Here is a 23,779-nt window from a genome sequence, read left to right as displayed (position 1 = left end):
GTTTCCCAGAGATGGGTTGCGGCTGGAAGGGCATCCGCTGCGTAAAAACCGCTGCGTAAAAAACGCTGTGGTGACCCCAGATTAATAAAGGGACTAAGCCGACAAGAAATGAATGAATGAATGAATATACATGATAATAATTATTATTATTATTATTAAGTAGGATTTTTAATGTTTTTTTAAGTCTACTTTTACAATTTGACACATGTAAACCACCGCAGAAAGTTTTAACCAGCAGGCCCATGTCATATACAGTACAGATTCAGATGCGTTGCTAAGGGAGCACAATTATAAACATAAAGATCGCTAAACTGAACTGTAAAAATAGTTTGAAACATCTAATTACACCTAAGAGAGATGACCTTAATGCTTTTTTATTTTAATTATTCCAACTTTAAATGTTAGAATGTTCTAAATGAATAGGGCATAGGGGTATAAGTGGGAATTGAACACAGCCAGGAACTATGTTTCTAACTACAGCTCCAGGGCTGTAGTTGCGAGTGCTCAAGTTTGTGACGCAGTTTGGGTATGTTCATTGGAGCGACGGATTTGGGAAACGGCAAATTAACAAACTATGTTTGTAATGGAGGAACTTGCGACCTTAGTTTGCAAACGATGGTTTTGGGAAACGCACGCCAGTTTGAATCGACAACGTCAAACGTTGCCAACTAAATTGTAGATCTGTCGGCATCGCAACAATTGTGTTGCTCGCTGCAGAAGTTGTAAATTCCTCAACATTTTTGTAGTACCAATGAAAGTGTCAGCCAATCAGATCACTTTATGCAAATACCCCACTTCAGACAGTAGCCAATCACGGACTAATTTTATCAGCCCCAACTTCAGACACGCCCACCGTCAAGCATTGACGCTGAAGCCCTGTTTAAATTGGGTGTTTTAGTTACGTGTTTCAGCATGACATCATTTTTTGTTTTATTCTGCAAAATACAGATGAGAAAAATGTCATTTACAGACCATTTTCAACCAGTTGTTTTAATTTTCAGACATTTTCATGTTTGAGGCTTGACTTGAGGCTTGAGAAACCAAAGTTTGGTGGAATAACTCCATACTAACTCATTGAAAGAAAATAAAAACATTTGTTATTTAAAACAGTTATAATTTCTGAGGGGAAAGTGCTCTAAATGACAATGTTTTATTAGGATGTTTTAACATCTTTATAAAATATAACCAATACCAACTGCAGACTCTCTCAGAATGAATCCTTTGAATCAGTGAGTCATTAACTGCAGATTTTCCCTTGAAAATTGCCATAAATAAAGCTTCAGTAAAAATAGAGCACTTACAGGCATATGTTTCAACAATTAAATCAGCCCCAGACATAATCTGCATGTGCTTTACTCTTAACCGCATACTGAGAGAAACCGAAAGTAAATATGTAGTGTGGTATTTTAAATGTTCAGTAGGTGTCGGGGTTAAAACAACAGGGTGCTACATGTGGCTGCACAACAATGATAGTGATTAAAATATATTTGTTTTAGTGAGACGAATCTCATTATATTTTTGAAGTCAGGAGGGGGGAGTAAATGGCCTGCGGACTGGCAGTTTGAGACCCCTTGGTTTGAGAAACCAGTATTTGGTGGAATAACTCAGATTTTCAATAATAGCAATTGAAAGTATTTGTTATTTTCAACAATTTCTGGCGGGGAAAGTGCTCTAAATGACAATGTTTTTATCAGGATGTTTATTCTCATCTTTATTAAATAAAACCAATACTAACATTTTACTCAAACATAATAAACACATAATAAAACTTGTTTTTTTTTATTGCTGTATAATATAAAGCTATTGTTCTAAACTCACATGATCTTTTTTGTTTTCTCTTCAGATTGGAGTTCACATCTAATCCAGGATGTCACTGAAAGTCCAGACGAGCAACATCACCAACAAAAATGACCCCAAATCTATCAACTCACGTGTGTTTATCGGCAATCTGAACACAGCAGTGGTGAAGAAGAGCGACGTCGAGACCATCTTCTCCAAATACGGCCGCGTGTTGGGCTGCTCGGTCCATAAAGGCTACGCTTTTGTTCAGTATGCTAACGAGAGACATGCGCGTGGAGCCGTCATTGGAGAAAATGGACGCGTGCTTGCTGGACAAACCCTCGGTGAGTCAACTCTACTGATGTGTTATGTATTTAGAGTTGAAGTACACACATTAAGCACTTGAGAAACAGCACAGATAATAGTACAGATACAATAAATAGATTTTGCTTGAGTCTTTTAATTTAAACCTTAAAGTCTGTGTGAACTGGAAGTTGCTGAGACTTTTATTAGATTTCTTCTGATGTACTTCCACCTGAAACTGAATATTGAGTAGGGGACGGGGCTTGCTTTTTGGCACATCATTCCCTTTTGGCAACCTAATGGTAAGAGCAGTAAAAATATTACTGCTCTTAAAGTTGACGTTAAGAGAGAGGGGTCGACACTCTCAAAAGGTCATTTGAATCAGTGAGTTGTTAACTGCAGACTCTCTGAATGAATCATTTGAATCAGTGAGGCCTTAACTTCAGACTCTTTATGAATGAATCATTTGAATCAGAAAGCCATTAAGTGCAGACTCTCTCTGAATGGATCATTTGAATCAGTGAGGCCTTAACTTCAGACTCTTTATGAATGAATCATTTGAATCAGAAAGCCATTAAGTGCAGACTCTCTCTGAATGGATCATTTTAGTCAGTGAATCAATAACTGCCGACTCTCTCTGAATTAATCATTTAAGTCATTGATTCATCAACTGCAGACTCTCTCTGAATGGATCATTTTAGTCAGTGAATCAATAACTGCCGACTCTCTCTGAATTAATCATTTAAGTCAGTGAATCATCAACTGCAGACTCTCTGAATGGATCATTTTAGCCAGTGAATCGTTAACTGCAGACTCTTTTTGAATGGATCATTATAGTCAGTAAATCATTAACTGCAGACTATCTGAAGTAATCATTCAAATCAGTGAATCATTAACTGCAGACTCTCTGAATGGATCATTATAGTCAATGAATCGTTAACTGCAGACTCTCTGAATGGATCATTATAGTCAGTGAATCGTTAACTGCAGACTCTCTCTGAATGGACTATTTTAGTCAGTGAATCATTAATTGCAGACTCTCTGAATAGATCATTATAGTCAATGAATCGTTAACTGCAGACTCTCTGAATGGATCATTATAGTCAGTGAATCGTTAACTGCAGACTCTCTCTGAATGGACTATTTTAGTCAGTGAATCATTAATTGCAGACTCTCTGAATAGATCATTATAGTCAATGAATCGTTAACTGCAGACTCTCTGAATGGATCATTATAGTCAGTGAATCGTTAACTGCAGACTCTCTCTGAATGAATCATTTAAATCAGTAAATCATTAACTGCAGACTCTCTGAATGGATCATTTTAGTCAGTGAATCATTAATTGCAGACTCTCTGAATAAATCATTTAAGTCATTGAATAATTAACTGCAGACTCTCTCTGAATTAATCATTCGAATCAGTGAATCATTAACTGCAGACTCTCTCTAAACAAATCACTTGAATTAATAGAATTTATCTCGGAAGAATCAAACACCGCTATCACACTTATAAGTTGATGATAATTTCTACAGTTCAAAATAACTACGCCACATACTGTATATGGAATTGAGTAAAAAGTACAAGATTGTGTTCAGAATGTCGAGATGTCAAAGTAAAGTTTTCAACAGATGCTTGTAAACATGCACACGAGTATACAGAACATACAGTGGTGAAGTGAAAAGTCTTCGTTTCTGCACATCGTCAGACATATTCAATGTGTGTGACTTTTCTCCAAGGTCAGAAAAGTGCACGACTCTTGCTGTAGGAGTAAACTGACTCTTGCAGCCCTGTGGATTGTTTGGTTAGTATGCACTATGACTGCTGCCAAGAGCAAACCTCATGACACTGAAGCGGTTAAGATTAATATCTATTGATGACAGTGTCCTGTGGCCACCATCACTGCCGAGGGTCAAAGGGAGGTCAGTCTAGTGCACTGCAAGTTGATCAAAAGTATATGATGGCCAATGTGGCACCAGCGCCGTTCTCCATTCTTCAGGGTTCTTGACCTCGGTCCGTTCCAAGTTTGTGTTTTCCATGTATTTGCTTGTGCTGATTATTTTGCAATCGAACTAGGGCACTTACTAGAGGGAATTTTGCTATGGAATCATGCACTGTGGTAGGAGTTCAGTTCAGTGTGGATGTGTTTGGAATGGAATAATAGTGTACTGCGTACTGGATACTGCATGCTGTTATTTATAAACAGTGGAGAAAAATGCAACAGTTATGTTGCAGGAATATTAAAGGTTTTTAATGCAAATTTGTTACATAATAATAATAATAATACTTTATTAATAATAATAATAATCATAACTAATCATAATCTAGCAATGTATAAGATATAAATAATCATTTCATATAATAATATTTAACCACAATAAAAATAAAATTTAAATATTTTATGCTTATTATCATAATAATTTAATGAAAAGATTTGTTTATGTTGTTTATTTATTAGGCGCTAATAAATTATATCAATTGTACAATTTTTAACAATTATATTAATATTGACTTATTTTCTAATATGTTTACTGAATAATAACTGTAATTATTTGTATATTTATGTAATTTATATTAAATATTTGTAGAATGATAATGTTACATTAATACATTCATTATTAGTTGTAGTAATAGATTTAGTAGGTATTATTATTATTATTATTATTAATAATAATAATAATAATAATAATAATAATAATAATAATAAACAAATAATAAAACAATATTTTTCTATTTAGGTATATTTTTACTGAATAACAATATTAATTTATACATTCATTCATTCATTCATTTTCTTGTCAGCTTAGTCCCTTTATTAATCTGGGGTCACCACAGTGGAATGAACCGCCAACTTATCCAGCAAGTTTTTACGCAGCGGATGCCCTTCCAGCCGCAACCCATCTCTGGGAAACATCCACACACACTCATTCGCACACATACAACTACGGACAATTTAGCCTACCCAATTCACCTGTACCGCATGTCTTTGGACTGTGGGGGAAACCGGAGCACCCGTAGGAAACCCACGCGAACGCAGGGAGAACATGCAAACTCCACACAGAAACGGCAACTGAGCCGAGGCTTGAACCAGCGACCCAGCGACCTTCTTGCTGTGAGGCGACAGCACTACCCACTGCACCACTGCTTCGCCCCAATATTAATTTAACAATAATTAATATTTAATAATTTAAAAATTATAGCATTGCCATTGATATATAATAAATAATAATAATAATAATAAAAATGGTTTATTATTAATATTAATTGTGCTACCTACTGCGCTACTGTGCCGCCAATAATAATAATAATTATAATAATAATAATAATAATAATTGAAAGGCATCAAATGTATAATAATTATTTAAAATGTATACTATAAATAATCATTTCATACAATAATAATACTAATAACAATAATAATAGTAATGTATTTTCCAGTGATGGGTTTTGGCTGCAAGGGCATCCGCTGCGTAAAATTATTAATATTTTATTTTTTTGTCTGTTTATTATTATTATTATTATTATTATTATTATTATTATAAACATATATATAATTATTATTATTCATTTATTCATTCATTTTCTTTTTGGCTTTGTACCTTTATTGTTCTGTGGTTGTTACAGCGGAATGAACCGCCAACTTATCCAGCATATGTTTTACGCAGTGGATGCTCTTCCAGCTGCAACCCATCACTTGGAAACACCCATACACTCTCATTCATTCACACACATAGCTATGGACAATTTAGCCTACCCAATTCACCTATGGCGAATGTCTTTGGACTGTGGGGGAAACCGGAGCACCCAAAGGAAACCCACCCCAACACTGGAAGAACATGCAAAATCCACACAGAAATGCCAACTGACCCAGCCGGGGCTCAAACCAGCAAACTTTTTTACACACTTGCATTCACACACACACACACACACACACACTACGGCCAAATTAGCCAGGGTTCAAACCAGCAACCTTCTCGCTGTGAGGCGACAGTGATAATCACTGAGCCACCGTGTCGCCCCATTATTATTATTATTATAAACATAAAGTACATTTTTAAACATTTAATCTTTTAAACATTAAGTAAACCCCCAATAAATAACAAATAACATTCATTATTTATTTATATGTAAATTTGGTGATTTGTTTGATCGTCTATACTTCACATTTGGCACACAGAAAAAAAACATTGCCTCCTATTATACTGTAATGTTATTCTAAACATAGCCTCAGTCAAGAAACTCATCACAGACCAGTAAAGACTTCCTAGAGTACATACTTACTCATATTCTGGGAACTCTATACGTGTATATCTTTAGTGCCCTTCAAACGAATTACATGCAGTCAATGTGCAGGGCTCATATTATCAGCCTGCTATTTCAGTTATCGTGTAGTTCTGAGCCTCTTCATGCCAGCCAGCAGCGCGGCGTCCTCTACCAGCTGACCTCTACACTCTGATTGGTTTCTCAGCTGTGCCGGTATCCGGGCAACCGCCTGCTGAGGCCCCGCCCCCCCCTCAGATAAATGAGGAGCGGGACAGGTGTGTCAGCGGCAGGTGTTGGTGTCACGCTGAGGACATCAGACAGTTGTTGCTTCGCTCACATCCAGCTTTTATGTCTCCATCTCTCTGCACTCTCTGTCCCGTTGCATTCACCTCCTTGTAGTTCTGTCTCACTCTCCTTCTGTTGCAGTCTTTGTTTTGCTGGCTCTTTTTTTTAAGCCCTCCAGCACCTCTGCAGATGCTTGATAACATAAAATCAAGAGACTGCTCCAAGATTTTTCAGTTTCTATGGGTTTACTTTACTGAATGTGATAGGTATGGATTATTATTATTATTAATATTATTATTATTATTATTATTAATAATAATAATAATAATAATATCTAATTTTACTTGTATATTATTATTATCATTATTCATTTATTTTCTTTTTGGCTTAGTCCCTTTATTTAACAGCGGTCGCCATTAACACAGTCATTCACACACATACACTACAGACAATTTAGCCTACCCAATTCACCTATAGCACATGTCTTTGGACTTGTGGGGAAAACTGGAGCACCCTTAAGAAACTCACGCAAACACGGGGAGAACATGCAAACTCCACACAGAAATGCCAAATGACCTAGCTGGGGCTTGAACTAGCGATGTTCTTGCTGGAGGCGAAAGCGCTACCCACTACACCACTGTGATGCCCATTTATTATTATTATTATTATTATTATTATTTACTATTTACTATTATTTAATTGTATTAGTATTATTATTATTATTATTTACTATTATTTAATTTTATTATTATTATTATTATTATTATTATTATTATTATTATTATTATTTACTATTATTTAATTTTATTATTATTATTATTATCATTTACTATTATTTAATTTTATTATTATTATATACTATTATTTAATTTTATTATTATTATTATTATTATATTTATTATTATTTATTATTATTATTTACTATTATTATTATATTTATTATTATTTATTATTATTATTTACTATTATTATTATATTTATTATATTTATTATTATTATTTACTATTATTATTATATTTATTATTATTATTATTACTATTATTATTATATTTATTAATATTATTATTAGTTACTGTTATTTACTTTTATTATTTTTACTGTTATTTACTATTATTATTATCATAACTGTTGTTATTGTTGTTGTTGTTGTTTTGTTATTATATTAATATTTATTTATTCATTTGTTTTCAGCTTAGTCCCTTTATTATTTGAATAGAAATTTGTTATTAAAGATAATAAATATGTTATTATTATTATTATTATTATTATTATTATTATTATTATACAATGATGATCATGATGTTTTATATTTAATTGTATATATTCTGTATTTGAACACTGTTTGACTCATGCACTGTTTGAAATCATAAAGCACCATAATATCAATGTTTAGTCTTCAGAAGAGGAAATAAAGCAATATTTGGGTAGAATAATGTTTTTAACTCACAGCAAACATTTGTTATTCTGACCACTTGTCATTTCTCGATAACCGAAAAAAGTCTAAAAACACAAATCACACTTTTTTATTTGCATAATTTGCATAAAATAATTTGGAAAAACTACACAAAACCTTAAAAGATAATATCTGGTGGAGAAAAATAAATGGCAACAAACATTTGTTATTCTGTCCAATTGTGATTTCTCGAAAGCCAAAAAGCTCTAAATAACAATATATTTATTTGGATTTAGGAAGACATCTTCCTCAAACCCATAATAAATCCAGAGAAACCACTGAGAATATGTGTGCATATATAACACTGCCATTGTTAAAACATGTTTATTTGGATAATTTGCGCAAAATACTTTTAAAATGGTCAACATTTTTAACTTCAGAAGAGAAAAATAAGGAAAAATAAACAACAAATATTCGAAAAACAAAATCAAAATAACAAACTTTTATTTGGATTTAGGAAGAAATTATATCAGACGTTTAGAGAATAAAAAAATATTAACATCCTCCTCAAACATTCCTAATAAATCCACAGAAAGGACTGAGAATTGTCAAGTGGTCTCTAAAATTGTCCTATGGCTTGTTTTTAGGGTGCTCAGATTAGTCTATGTTTCGCGCTCCACAGAGCCTTTAGCTTCCACTTGACAGCCTCTGTGACCTGTCACTCAAGCGGCCACAATCGGTCCCCACTGGCCAATCAGTCCCGGAGCTCAAGGAAATCATTTCATTGACATGTCTCGCTCAAAGCAGGACTCCTCTCACTGTCTCTGCATTCACTCCAGTGTTGGAAATATGAAGCCGGGTGACAAAGCCATGTCTTTCACTGCTTCACATCCATTATTCCTTTTCTGCTTCTGCTCCTGTCGTTGAGAAATTCCAGCATTATGGATGAGACGTTTGTGGTAAAATCTCAAAACATACATTTACAGAGAAAATATGTGTTAAAATTATTGAAACATCAGTTTATATTTTCCAAAACTAATAACAGAGTTATGAGATTATGAAAAGATCAATCTGTAATTGTTATTTTATTTTATATCAAATAAAATAAACATGCTTTATGGATGTTACCAAAAAAGTACTTGAGTTTACAGTATATAGCATAAAGTCCGTGAATTAAACTGCACAAGCCAAAATAAATTGAGCTAATCAAAAGGATAAGAGTGGTCTCTCTCTTCAGAACAAAGATTATTGATTTATTTTATATTACATTTTTCCATTTATTTTATTTTTATTTACTTTATTTATTTATACAGGGACAATGTACAACATGACATGTTGTGCCAGAGTTAGCTATAAAGCTAATTTACATCTGTAGTCCCTGGGCAGGAAGTAACAAATTTAACACTTAAAACAAATACAATATACACTTACAGTACAATAAATACAATACATCATTGTCAATAAAATGAAATCAAATCAGTGGCTGCATATTTGATTTTGTTTTAGCCAGATTTTAAGAACAGTTTTAAATTGATTAAAAGTGCTGCTCTCTCTGATATACACTGGTATTTTATTCCATCTTTCTGCTGCTTTAACTGAAAAAACTGATTGTCCAAAAGCTGTTCTCTTAAGTTTAACTGAACAATCACCTCTAACAGATGACCTAGACTGTCTTATATTGTCCTTGCCGACAATCACACATTGTTTGAGGGGTGGTGGTGCAAGACCATGAAATATTTTATACATTAAACACACATCAACATAAAATAAGAAACTGTCAAATGTTAGTAATTTTTGTTGTGCAATACAGTTGCAATGATGATAGCTCCTTGGCTTTTTAGCTAAAATTTTAACAGTTTGTTTATATATAACATACAATGGTTTTAATGTTGTAATGTTCGTATGCGACCAGCTTGTAGCACATTAAGATAAGTGAGGGAAAATCATTGTATTCATAAAAAGTTTAGCAGCAGCCATAGGTAACTGATGCCTAATGTTTCTATAGATCCTCAGGCTTGCTCTAGCACTTTTGGAAACCTTTTTAATGTGTTTTTTAAAATTTAAATTGGAGTCAATAATTATACCTAAATATTTAAAATGATCATCAATATTTATTACTTCTCCATTAACTAAAATATCTGAGCAATGCTCCTCATTTTTCTTAATTGAAAAAAACATTCCCACAGTTTTACTTACATTTGTGAAGGAAAAGCTTGGCTATGGATGTGGTATCTCTTTGTTATGGATGTGACAGATGTGCAATTGTGTGTGTAACATTCCCACTAAGTTTTAATACACAAAACACAAGCTCTTTACTGGACAAAATCATTTATTTTGGGCCACAATAACCAAGCAAAGTTCAAACACTCAATTCACTTAAGTATTAGTTTCACTTTTATTTTATACAATAATCTCTAATATTAAAAATCCACGCAAGGGGAGCAGCAGATAGGGAATCAAATGTTCACAATATTTATAATAGCTATATAAATAATGCTAACATACTGAATTTGCATATTTGGTTTAGGCAACTGCCAACTGAAAGGACAGCCATAATTGAAAAGGGGTATCAACCGTAATTGTGCAATACATAATTTCACATATTGTCGGGTGTTGAAACGTCATAGACTCCTTGAAACGTCATAGACGCAAATGACGTCCAGATTTGGAAAGCACCGCTTAGATGTGACTTTGGTAAATCAAATATAATTAATTTGTAACTATTAACAGACACATTTTGAGTATTTTTGAACTACTGTAAAATACTTGCTTACTCAAAAAAAACAGAAATGTTTTCGCTATTTTGCTGTAAACGTCATTTCTGTCATGGCAAGGTTGACATCTGCATGGAATTGCTCTGTTATGAAGTGGAAGCTGAGGAGACTCTGAAGTGTTCAGTAGCGGATCTCTCAGGTCTGATTGAGTGGGTTTGGAGTGCCCTCTGGTGGACATAATGAGCATGCGCTTATTGAAATCAAAGCACTCCCACTTAAAGCCAAGTGTGTCCGTAATGTCAGAGCACCATGATAATTACAGAGTCATCATTAGATAACAGCTTCGGTAACTCACAATTATCGCAGAGCTGCAGATGTCTTTTTTGAAACGCTCATTGTTTAATGTGTCATATAATTGGTCATAATCTGCATTTCTTGGTCAAACTTTGTGTCTTCTGCTTTTTACAGATATTAACATGGCAGGTGAACCAAAACCCAACAGGCCTAAAGGACTCAAGAGATCTGCAGCGACGTTATACAGGTGATTGAAGAATGGATTTCATGTGCACTGTCAAATATTATTCATTTTTTTGTTATTTGTTTAATCAAATTAACTTTTTTAGTCATCCTAAATTACATCTATTAAATTTACTAAATATATTAAGTTAAACTCACAAAAATGCATTTGAAACCTGATTGATAAATTAAGTTAAAGTTACATAAAACATTTTTTTTTACAGTGTAAACTACATGACAAAAGTCTTGTCACCTATCCAAGTTTTAGGAAGAACAAATACTCACTTGATTTAGTTGTTATCAGAGCCTATATGAAGGCAAAGGCCTCTAGATTACACTTATTTTCCCAAAATAAAATATGATCATGCCTTGATTTTTAATTATTTATTTAGGACAGTAAGATCTGACTTTGCATAGACAAAAGTCTTGTCACTTAACAGAAATAATGTACAGTACAGAATATAAAGTATTAATATTGTGTATGACTCCCATGAGCTTGGACACCTGCATCCATACATCCTTGCAATGACTCAAATAACTTATTAATAAAGTCATCTGGAATGGCAAAGAAAGCGTTCTTGCAGGACTCCCAGAGTTCATCAAGATTCTTTGAATTCATCTTCAATTCTTTATCTTCCCCCTTACATCACAATAATGTTCATGTCTGGTGACTGGGCTGGCCAATCCTGGAGCACCTTGACCTTCTTTGCTTTCAGGAACTTTGATGTGGAGGCTGAAGTATGAGCAGGAGCGCTCTCCTGCTGAAGAATTTGCCCTCTCCTGTGGTTTGTAATGTAATGGGCAGCACAAATGTCTTAGCAGCCTCAGACTGTTGGTGTTGCCATCCACTCTGCAGATCTCTCGCACGCCCCCATACTGAATGTAACCCCAAACCATGATTTTTCCTTCACATAACTTGATTGATTTTTCTGAAAATCTTGGGTCCATGGTTCCAGTAGGTCTTCTGCAGTATTTGTGATGATCGGGATGCAGTTCAACAGATTCTTCATCTGAAAATCCACCTTCTGCCACTTTTCCAAATGATCAGTCAGAAGTCAAGTTATTATTTGTTGCTCTTACAACTGGAATTGACAACAAGACTTTTGTCAGATAGTGTATTATGCAAATATAATTAGCAACAAAGTACACATAAAGCACATTTGTTACTGTAGCTAAGCTCTCATATATGTTTTATAAATTGTGTTTATTTTATTACTGCATGAATCTAATCGTTGCGTGTTATCTTTTTTAACGTTTTATGTTTCTTTATTGTTTTTTGCTTAAATAATATAATAAAGGGTTTTGAAAGGTCTTCAAATACAGAGGTTTTGAGGGCAGTTTAACTTTTTTGAGAGTGGGAAATGAATATTAATCAACAAAAGTGCATTAGATTGGTCAAAATTTAATGCACTTTTTTTGCAAGAGTTTTTTTCAATTAAATGTTTTAAACTTTTTATTGATGAAAGTAAACTACACAGCTAGTAGTGTAACCTAAGATTACAATGAGCTTTAGTTTTTTTCTGATAAAATATTGCTTTCAATTCCTTTTTTGAAAGTGTTGTGAATATAAAGGAAATATGAATGCATGATAAATACAGTTGAAGTCAAAATTACTATTTATTTTTTTTAATTCTTTTTTAAATATTTCCCAAGTGATGTTTATCTGACCAAGAATATTTTCACAGTGTTTCCTGTAATATTTTCTGTCTTCTAGGAAAAGTCTTATTTCTTTTAGTTTTGCTGGAGTAAAAGCAGTTTATATATATATATATTACAATTTAAAGGTCAATATTATTGGACTCCTTAAGAAAAATATTTTTTTTCTATTGTCTACAGAACAAGCCACTATTATACAAAAAGTTGCCTAATTACCCTAACTTGCCTAATTAACCTAATTCACATTGTTAAGTGTTTAAATGTCACTTTAAGCAGAATACTAGTATCTAACAAAAGAACTACAAACATATTTTTTCTGTCAACATGGCAAAGATAAAATAAATCAGTTTTTAGAAATGAATTATTAAACTATTACGTTTAAAAGTGTGTTGAAAACCATATATTCTCTCCATTAAACAGCACGTAAGAAATATTTTTAAAATAATTAAAATGTAATAATACTATTAATTTTGACTTCAGCTGTATATGCACTCTCAGAAATTAAGGGACAGGAGCTGTCACTGGGTCAGTACTTTTTCTAAAGGTACATATTTGTGCCTGAAGGGTCCATAATGGTACTTCAAAGGTACTTTTTAGGTACATTTGGCCACTAATTTACACTTTTGAGGTACCACTGTGGACTCCTTGGGTACAAATATGTATCTTTTGAATAAGTACTTCCCCAGTGACAGCCGCTGCATCTTTATTTGCTGAGAGTGTAGTATATTTATATAGTTATATATTATATGATAGTATAATAAATATTTTTTTGTTTTTAATCCTTGCAGTGGTTATGATTTTGACTATGATTACTACAGAGATGACTTCTATGACAGGTGAGTCCATGATTTTGTACAGATAATTTTGTTAAAATTGACTGCCACCATCGGCGCTAAAGTTACATCCAGAATACCTAAACTTTCAGTAGAGTCATGGTCCCCAGAGCAGTGTTTAACAATGTTTTACTTATATGTGTTTGTCACAGTTGCATTATATTTAAAAGCCATTGTAATAACATTTTAATTGACATTTAATCATTAATTATATTTTTACAACACATTTTTAAACATAATAGTTTTAATGACTAGTTTCTAATACTGATTTATTTTGTTTTTGCCATGATGACAGTAGATAATATTTTTCTACATATTTTTCAAGATAATAATATTTGGCTTAAAGTGACTTAATTTGGTTAATCAGGAAAGTAAGGTTAATTAGGCAAGTCATTGGACAGCAGGTGGTTTGTTCTATATCAATTGACTAAAAATATATATTTAGGGTGCTGATAATTTTGCAATATTGTAATTTTTCCAGTCTAACTAGAAGAACAACAGAAAGATTTGATATTTCAAAATACTGTGGAAAAACGTCCCTTAAATTAAACATCACTTGGGAAATATTTAAAAGGAAATTTTGGGTTCAACTGTGTCTGTGTGTATATCCCGCGGGGAAAATAAGTATTGAACATGTCATGTTTTTCCTGGGAATAATATTTCTAAAGAAGCTGGAAACATGAAATTGAACCAGAGTTCAATAAAAACCCAAACAATACAAACAAAAAATAAAACTAAACAAAAAAAACTAAGAAATACGTTCTGTGTAATAACAATGAAATGACAGAAGGAGAAAGTCCTGAACTACTGAATCGTATTTAAATTAAACGGCTTATTTTAAACGATGGCAGCTTAAAGACGCCTCTTATATGGAGAATGAAGTCACCTGCATTGCTCAGGTGTGATTTTATCACCCAGATTTCAACAGAGTGTAAAAATCTTGATGGTTCTGTGGATCTTGTCTATCAAATCTGATCTTTAGTTTGTATTCTTTATTGAATTCAGATCAGGTGATTAGCTAGGCCATTCCACAGCTTTATTTTCTTTCTCTGAAAGCATTTAATAGTTTACTTGGTTGTGTTTTTGATCATTGTCTTGCTGAAATGTTCATTCTGGGTTCATGTTCATCCTCCTGCTAATGTAGAAGTTGGGACTGAAGCAGCTGATATTAATTTTCAATGAGGAAGAGAAGAGAATTGATGAAGACCTACTGAGAGTTTCAGCTGCTGTCTGGGCTTTCACCACCTTTCAACACCTCCCTTTCAATACTTTTCCCTGCATCATTTCACTTTAATATGCATAACTTAATTTGTAAACTGACTAGATTTGTTTTCTTTGCATATAGTATATGGATTTATTTGGTTGTTTCCAACATCTGGTGAAAAATTCGAGTCAACAGCACCTTTAGAAATATGTTTTTTAGGGAAAATGGTGACGTGTTCAATACTTATTTTCCCCGCTGTATATACAACTGTCTATAATATATATAGCAGAGTCACTGGTTGTTTTTTAGCTTGCTAATGACTATGATCATTGCTGCTTTCTGGGTCACTTGCAGAGGTTTGCACTGGTTGACAGGCCTGCCAAGAGAGCATTACAGTAATCCAGCCTGGAATAAGAATACGAATAAGAATACGAGTTTGGATAAGGAGTTGTATAGCATCCTCCAAAAAGAGGGGTCTGATTTCCCTCATGTTGAACAAGGCAGATCTGCAGGATCAGACTGAAGTGACGTCTGATCATCAATCACAACTGCAAGGTTCCTGACTTTCCTGGAAGGAGTTACAGTTAATGCGTCTAGCTGGATGGAGAAGTTTTGATTAAGTGTTTGACTGACTAAAACCACAAGCAGCGCTGTCTTGGCAGGATTAAGCTGAAGGTGATGGTTTTCCATGCAACATGGAATGTCTGTCAGGCTGGCTGAGACGCAAGTTGATAATGATTAGTAATTAATCTGGAATGAGGGGTGGTGTTGACTCTCATCATAATAGCTGTGGATGACAGAGCTTAAGATGACAGAAGAGAAGTGGTCCAAGAACTGAGCCCTGAGGCACGCTAGTAGCTATGTTGCGACTTAGGCCTTCTTTGCACCTGTAATTAAGATTAATTTTTGTTACTCTATTAATAAAAGTTTTTTTTTCTGACCTTTTCATCTAATATTTTGAACTAGGCTATTAAAATCAACTCAGTCTCATTAAAGATTTGTACCCAGGTTTACATTTTTCTGGGGACCGCAAAATACATAACTGGAGGTACATCTGCAACAGTTTTTGCAAATCCACCAGAGAGCGCTGTGTATGGTTTTTGATGATCTCAAATTTCTCTTGTGCATTCTCTTCTTTTGTAAATCCACCAGAGGGCGCAGTATATGCTTCAGCTGACCAAGCCAGCTTGCTGTCGTCTGACCCACCCACCCTCGTCCCTAAATCCAACCGATAATGGTTTCAGAAGTAATCTAGAAAAAGATAAGCAGTTGCAGCTGAGTGATTTCACCTTGTTTTTAGGCTATTGTTTATTTATTTATTTGCTTTATCTGGTTTCTGAAACCGTTCTTCATCGAACTCAAACCCTGTCATTGTTATCAACTCAGCTTCACATTTCAAGTCCATTGGCATACAGGGTGAGCTACTGAACAAACTGGTAACATCGGTATAGCAGTTCGTAAGGAGGGAAGAGTCTGTACAGAGGTCAGGTGGTATCGCTCAAGGAACAGAAGCAGTCGGCATTGATTACTCGGTTATGATTGCAGCAATGATTTAGCAAAAACAGGTAAATATGGTTAATTATACTGCGGACACTAAATGCCTAGAATGAAATGTAAAAATGTAAGTTTACATACCCTGCCGTACAGGTACAGATCACTGTCAGAATGCAGTCATTTTGCTTATTGATAATTACCCAGGACTTGTACAGTTCCGTCTTCTTTCCTTGTCTTTGGTTAGGCAGAACCTCGGTTTTTAGCACTACATAGTTTTGAATCTGGTAATCATGGACCATTATTTCTTGCACATGACCAGACAGAACAACATTGTTGGCATCCAAAGACTTCTCTCTTGTAAAATCACTTGGAGTTTCATTGAGATAGTTGTATACACTGTAAAAAAATGCTTTTCTTACCTAGATTTTTTGTCTTGTTTCTAGTCCAAATATCTAAAAATTCTTATATTAAGAAACATTTTCTAGGCAAGCAAAATATATTGTCTTGTTTTCAGAAATAATATCCCAATATATTAAATATTGAAACAAGCTAAATAATCTGCCAATGGGGTAAGCAAATGAATCTTGTTTTTCCTTTTGACATAAGATTATTTTGCTTACCCCATTATCAGATTGTTTAGCTTGTTTTAAGGGAAAACTCACTTAAGTTTGACATATTATATCTTAAAACAAGACAGTATGTTTTGCTTGTCTAGAAAATTCTTCTTGATTTAAGAGTTTTTAGATATTTGGACTAGAAATAAGACAAAAAATCTAAGTAAGAAAAGCATTTTTTGCAGTGTATTCGGGCTGGATGATTGGCTATTTCGTCTTATCCAATATCTATTGGGAGGGTGCTATCGCAAATGGACCTGTCAAACGAACGCAGCTTACTTTAACATTAATTTCGCCAAATAACTGTGCTTATAACTGGGTGACAAGCTGCTATAATACGCTAAAAGCATTATGTAAATATAATATATAATATGTAATCAGTATAACTTATCTCTAATGACAAACTAACTGTGTACCGCATCGGATATCAGCATGTAAATGTCAGCATAAATCGGCATGTAAATGTCAGCGCTCCCAGTTTTTTCTGCAACCTCACTGCATCCTGAAGGTTTACAAACTGGTAATTCCTCTATTGGCTGTTTTTTTATGGGGGGAGGAGCTACACTATGTTCAACCCTCTCTTCGTGTTTGGTTGAGATTACATAAAGCATCAAATAAAAATGCAAATTTCAAAGCACTTCACCAGACCTTTAATAGTTAAGGTATAAGTCTGGTTTAGATTTTGGGTAGGATTAGAGAAAGAGAATAAGATCATACTTTATAACTACTTATGAACATTAATATCTTAATAATAGGCAGATACAAAGCCAGAGGTTAATAGCATGAATTGTGACCTAAACTAAAGTGAAAAAAGAAACTCACAAAGATCTGAAACCACACAATGGTGAGTAAATGGTGAGATAATGTGGATTCACCCTTCTATAGTACGGTAAACCAATAAAACCCTTTTGCACATGCTGAAATAGACTGACCTCAAGCCATAACTCCATAAAGGCTTTTTTACGGAGCACTTTTTAGTGTCGTAACCCAGCAGTGACTTATAATGAAGTCAGGCAGTGTTTCTTTCCTTCGCACGGCTTTTCCTGTCATAATACATTTTCTCACAACTTGGCAGAATCTGAAGAAACTCTCGTAAAAACACTCACACACAGCTGTAAGCTGCAGAACTAAAAAGACGGAGGAGAGAATATGCGTGTCACAAGAACTCCCTTCATGACCCGTTAAGCAAACTTTGGCTGTGCGAGCGCGCGGTTGGCCAGCGTCCCTTTTCGGGAGCTATGGAAACCCTGCTGCGAGACTCAGCTGGATGTACTTGTTTGCAGATGTAAGGGATATTGCAGCCATATGATGAGCTGACATGTTTATTGATATCTCTCTTGTGATCTCTGCTCCCTGACTTACAGCCGTCTTAGGGCGACGCTGACTCCAGTCGATATTTTACAGCAAACATATCCAATAATTTAGATCTCCAGGATTGCGGATCAGTCAATAAAGCTGTGTAGATGGCATGTGGGAAGCCAGCTGCTCTCTTTCGGGTTCTGGGCAGCAGACTTTCTTCTCTTTGAAGGCAAGAGTGTCTTCTTCTCTCACTCCATTCATCGCCTCCATCCCCGACAACAATAGGTTTAAGACTTGGATTCCAAATTGTTAACTTGTGGCCTCATTTCGGTCAATTTGGCTACAATGCAATGACATGTGCTGTCAGTGGATATGAGGTTCAGTTGCTCTTTTAAGTCGTTCTGCTTATGAGGAGCTGATGTATAAAAAGCATGAGATGACTTTGCTTAAAGATTGACTTTTTCCTTTTTCCAAATGTACTGGAGCTTATTTGAATCACTTAATAGAGACTTTCTTTTTCCATGCATGTTAACAAATTAGGAATTGAATGGCCGTACAAAAATGATGATTGAATCCAACAAAATCATACCACACTCAAAAAATATCTCATTGGATGTCCTTGATGAATTTAATTGAGGGCAGGATTTCCATCTAATACATTTGTTTAGCACCAACTACTAAGCGACTATTTACACAATTCAATGTAAAGCCTGGTTTATACTTTTGCGTCAAGTGATCAGCGTGACCCACGGCTGTTTACGCATTGTCATGCATTTATACTTCTGCGAGCAGTTTCTGTTGCTCTACAGTAACACTTCCGAAACGCTAGCTGGCAGTAGGTGTTTATGTTCCTCTGTGTCAAGTTTCTTCACTTGTGTTTTGTTTGTTCTGAACGCTACCTAATGTACACATGGCTCAAACTCGCTCATTTTGAGGCTGGGATCGGCAGACATGCAACTGCTTTAATCATAAGGTAAACACAAAACAACAGTCTTCATCCGGAGCTCCTTCATGGGACTCCACACTTGTAAACACTCGCTGCATCAGGCTTGCGGGGCTTTCACCTCTGCCCACACTCGTCAGAGCTATGAGAGGTGCGCGTCAGCATCGCCGGGAGGACTATGCATCCACATGTAGGCTGCGCCGTAGCCTACGCGTGCGCTTGACCAGAAGTATAAATCAGCCTTAACTGAGTTGGTCCAACATGATTTAATCAATTAAAATTTAAATACAGTTGTATTTGTATTTACTTAGCCTCAAATGTCTGATAATATCATGTACAGTTGAAGTCAGAATTATTAGCCCCCTTTGAATTTTTTGTCTTTTTTAAATATTTCCTAAATGATGTTTAACAGAGCACGGAAATTTTAACAGTATGTCTGATAATATTTTTTTCTCCTAGGGAAAGTCGTATGTGTTTTATTTCGGTTTAGAATAAGTTTTAAAATTATATATATATATATATATATATATATATATATATATATATATATATATATATATATATATATATATATATTTATATATATATATTTATATATATATATTTTTTTTTTCAATAATCTACAGAACAAACCAGGGCTGGACTGGGGCAAAAAATCGGCCCTGGCATTTTGGGCCAGAGCGGCCAACTAAATTAAATCAAAATGCTATCTATCTATGCACGTCCAATATTTTTATCAACTCATATTCTATAAAACACAAAAGCCATATATATGAAATAAATAAATAAATACAAACTTTATTCTTAATTTAATTTCTGTTTACTGTCCATAAAGATATTTGTTGAGTTCTAAAAAATACACTATTCATTCATTTATTTTTCTTTGCATAAGTCCCTTATTTATCTGGGGTTGCTGCAGTGGAATGAACTGCCAACTATTCCAGCATGTTTTATGCAGCAGATGCCTTTCAGGCACAACCCAGCCTATTTCCCGCTATTTCCCGCGATTTCTCTGCACCTCCCTTGCATTTCATCTCTCTGACTCTCGACTATTTTGACAAATACACACAGATGACGCACGCTCACACAGAGTCCAAAATAGGAGTGATTGGGCCAGCCCAATGTCAATACCGAAAAGAGCCAATGGGCTGCAGAGTGTCACATGGGCCGGCCCGGTCTGTCTGTCCGGGAAAAAAAGCATTTACTTTCAGAGAGTCAGAGAGTCACAGATCACAGCAGCGTCAATTAATAAGGCAGAAAAAAAACGCCCATAAACGGCCCATAAAAGCTGCTAAGCCTTTTATGGGCCGATCAGATCATAAGACGATGATCAGCCCAGCCCAAAAAGTACGTCGGCCCACCGGGAAAGTGCCCGGTCTGCCAGATGGCCAGTCCGCCCCTGGAACAAACCATCATTATACAATAACTTGCCTAATTACCCTAACCTGCCTAGTTAACCTACTTACCGTAGTTAAGCCTTTAAATGTCACTTTAAGCTGTATAGAAGTGTCTTAAAAAATATCTTGTCAAGTATTATTTACTGTCATCAAAATAAATCAGTTATTAGAGGTGAGTTATTATTATTATGTTTAGAAATGTGTTAAAAAAATCTCTCAGTTAAACAGATATTGGGGGAAAAAATAAACAGGGGACTCATAATTCCCCAGGGCTGATAATTCTGGCTTCAACTGTATGTCTATTAGGTGTGGTACATTTCAAAGTATTTTCGAAGTTTAAAAGTTTCATTTTAAGGTATCCTAAGCTAACTAAAAGAGCCATTTTTAAGCGTATTTCAAGAGCTACAAATACACTTGATTGAGACTGATCTCAAAACTCGTTTTAGGACAGTTATTGCTCACTGAGCAAAGAAACAAACTGCATTTTTGCTAATTAAGCTACCAACACCCAAAGCATGCGTGCTTTCGCAAGGTGGTAATCTCAAAGCATTACATGAAAATCTTCTAAATATTCAAACTAGAGCGGCGATTAAACTCTAACAAGTCTTACTATGAAATTTAAACACCTAAGATTACTTTTATTGTCAACATTTCGTTTTCTTAATTCAATCCAATGCATAGCTTGCTAGGAACTACAAATCCCCTATCCAGGTAGTTGGACCAATACAATTTCTTCATTTTGTCCCAACACAATACACTTAGGTTAATGTAATTTAAGTGGACAGAACATAAAACAAATAAATTAGCTAAAAAAGATACAAGAATTGTGTTATTTCAGCTCATTTTAAATGGGTAGTTTGAACAACCATCAGAAATCATTTTTTTGAGTGCAGTGTAGTTTTAGCATTATACAGAGATCATGTTTTAGTAATTCTATGCTAATAAACTGTTTTATAATAATGTATAATTTATAATATAATAACTTGACTTCTACCAGTCAACCAGATTGCCCAGTAGCTCGCCATGTATTTCAGCAGACTTGAGACACAGAGAGGAGCTGACCATGGCGACGGGGTTCGAGTCCAGTAAAGAATGGTTCCAGAAAGCGGGTATAACGAAAACAAAAGCCAAAAAATAAACAAGTAAACAACAGTGTGAGAATATGGTAAAACATAGTAAAAATCAGGCAAGGGCTTTTCTATTTCTGGATTGCATTTTAAAACTGTCGGTTGGGTTTAAGGAAGTGAGTGGGTGCTGGGCAATCTGTGCTTTTGAAAACACTATCGGTTGGGTTTAGGGAAACAGGTGGGTGGAGGATTTGATCAGTTGGTCAGTCAGTCGACAGCGACCTCTAGTGGATTTACGCAAGAACAGCAGAGACGAACTGCACTCGCTAGAGAAATTTGAGACCTCAAAAACCATACACTGTGGCCTCTGATTCTCGTAACTGCAAAGAAACTTAGCTCCTTGGGATGTATTTGGCACTCTCCAGAAATGTATATAAGGGTACATAATCAGAATGAGCCTGGGTTGTAAAAATTTGATGATATTCCACATGACCCTTTAGTAAAGCAGTCAGTGTCCTCATGTCTGTGTTTCTATCTGCAGATTGTTCGAGTATCGAGGCAGAGTTTCTCCGGTGCCAAGAGCGGTCCCAGTAAAGCGCCCTCGTGTGGCAGTGCCAGTCGTCCGCAGGGTGAAGTCATTACCCGTCAAACTCCTGACCAGATCCGCTATCCTTCCCAACAGCTCTGTCAAACACAAGCGTGAGTTCAGCTTTGACACTTCCTGTTGGATCAATTTATTGTTTTGGTCCGAATTCCAGAAATGTTGCTTGATTCCTGTGCGAGACAGATGGAGATCTTCCTCAAAGACATTTTGCTCGGATGACTTATGGACTGGTTGAACTCTTGAACTTAACATCTTTTATTTTTATTTGACTGATTAACTTGCCAGGTTCGAGATTTAGATGTTTGAAGTTTAGCAGCAGTGCGCCATTATATTATGCCAGAGCATTGCTTTTAGTTCTGTTTTTCATTTTATGGTCGTATAAAACACCTAATAATGTGAATCATGGTGTTCTGTTGTTAATCGTCTGTGTCTGTTTGTGTGTGTTTCTGTGTGAGCAGTGAAATCCACCGAGCTGCAGGCTATCAAATCAGAACTGACGCAGATTAAGTCCAACATCGACGCACTGCTGGGGCGTCTTGACCAGATCACAGAGGACAAATACTGCAGCACAGGTGTGATGGCAAATCTCATGTTTCACCAGTGCACAAACATACTCTGGGTTGCGTTTCCCAAACAACGATGTAACTCATGGCTGAACTATCATAGTATGATGCATTTTTTGGGAAAAGAACGATGTAGTGACGAGTGTTTCCCAAAGTCTGTTGTTTCTTTGTCGCAGATCCATCCTTTAAATAACGTTAGTTATATCAAAAAACGCCCATAATGATGCTCTAAACAGGGTGCAGTTACAACTTCTTTACAGAAGAACCCCATCATTTCTTTGTGCAAATTATAGTGTTTTACACGCATAAAAAATCCAATATTAGTTTTGGTAAAAACACTTTTCATATTAATTGAAATATATGTAAAAGGCACATATAGGGCCTGTGTTTCCTTTACAAATATTATTGAGAATATTACATAATCTATTCTAAATGAACATAAAATCACCTTAAAAAGCTAACACGTATTCTTATATCATATATTAATCATATAAATAAATAATGAGGTTATTTATTAAGAAATTAAATGTAATATTTATTATTTATTAAGAAATGAAAAAATCTTATTTTAATAATATTAATGATGATTATTATTATTATTATTGTTGTTGTTGTTGTTATTAATATTATTATTGTTGTTGTTGTTGTTGTTATTATTATTATTATTATTATTATTATTATTATTATTATTATTATTATTATTATTATTATTATTATTATTATTATTAATATTATTAGATAGGATAAAGTTTTTTGTTTTTTTTAAGTCTTTTACAATTTGACACATGCAACCCACTGCAGAAATGTTCTAACTAACAGGCTCATTTCATATACAGTACAGATTAATAAATAACC

General features: G+C 34.6%; 1 protein-coding gene and 2 long non-coding RNA genes across 10 annotated transcripts in view; 1 reads left to right on the top strand and 2 right to left on the bottom strand.

The window, feature by feature from the left end:
• Positions 1–23,779, top strand: part of raly (RALY heterogeneous nuclear ribonucleoprotein) — a 180,656-nt gene that overhangs the window by 142,307 nt on the left and 14,570 nt on the right. For 4 of the 8 annotated variants that reach the window (XM_087255318.1, XM_087255317.1, XM_087255316.1 and 1 more), the window contains 5 exon segments: positions 1,844–2,123; positions 11,203–11,275; positions 13,695–13,742; positions 22,299–22,456; positions 22,820–22,933. In XM_087255318.1, coding sequence (XP_087111444.1) covers positions 1,868–2,123; positions 11,203–11,275; positions 13,695–13,742; positions 22,299–22,456; positions 22,820–22,933 — 649 coding nt within the window. In that variant the 5' untranslated portion in view covers positions 1,844–1,867. 8 annotated transcript variants of the gene reach the window in all.
• The window catches only part of LOC147843665 (uncharacterized), a 628,067-nt gene continuing 610,265 nt past the window's right edge, over positions 5,978–23,779 (bottom strand). Inside the window, exon 6 of the long non-coding RNA XR_015494217.2 lies at positions 5,978–6,049. This is a non-coding gene — a long non-coding RNA (uncharacterized LOC147843665). The remainder of the gene's footprint in view (positions 6,050–23,779) is intronic.
• The window catches only part of LOC147836499 (uncharacterized), a 35,499-nt gene continuing 19,848 nt past the window's right edge, over positions 8,129–23,779 (bottom strand). The window contains exon 2 of the long non-coding RNA XR_015494278.2: positions 8,129–8,937. This is a non-coding gene — a long non-coding RNA (uncharacterized LOC147836499). The remainder of the gene's footprint in view (positions 8,938–23,779) is intronic.

This window comes from Danio rerio, chromosome 6 (assembly GCF_052040795.2).
Source record: "Danio rerio strain M-AB ecotype USA chromosome 6, GRCz13ab, whole genome shotgun sequence".
In the NCBI taxonomy this organism is placed as follows: Eukaryota; Metazoa; Chordata; class Actinopteri; order Cypriniformes; family Danionidae; genus Danio; species Danio rerio.
This window is presented reverse-complemented; position numbering and strand designations above follow the sequence as displayed.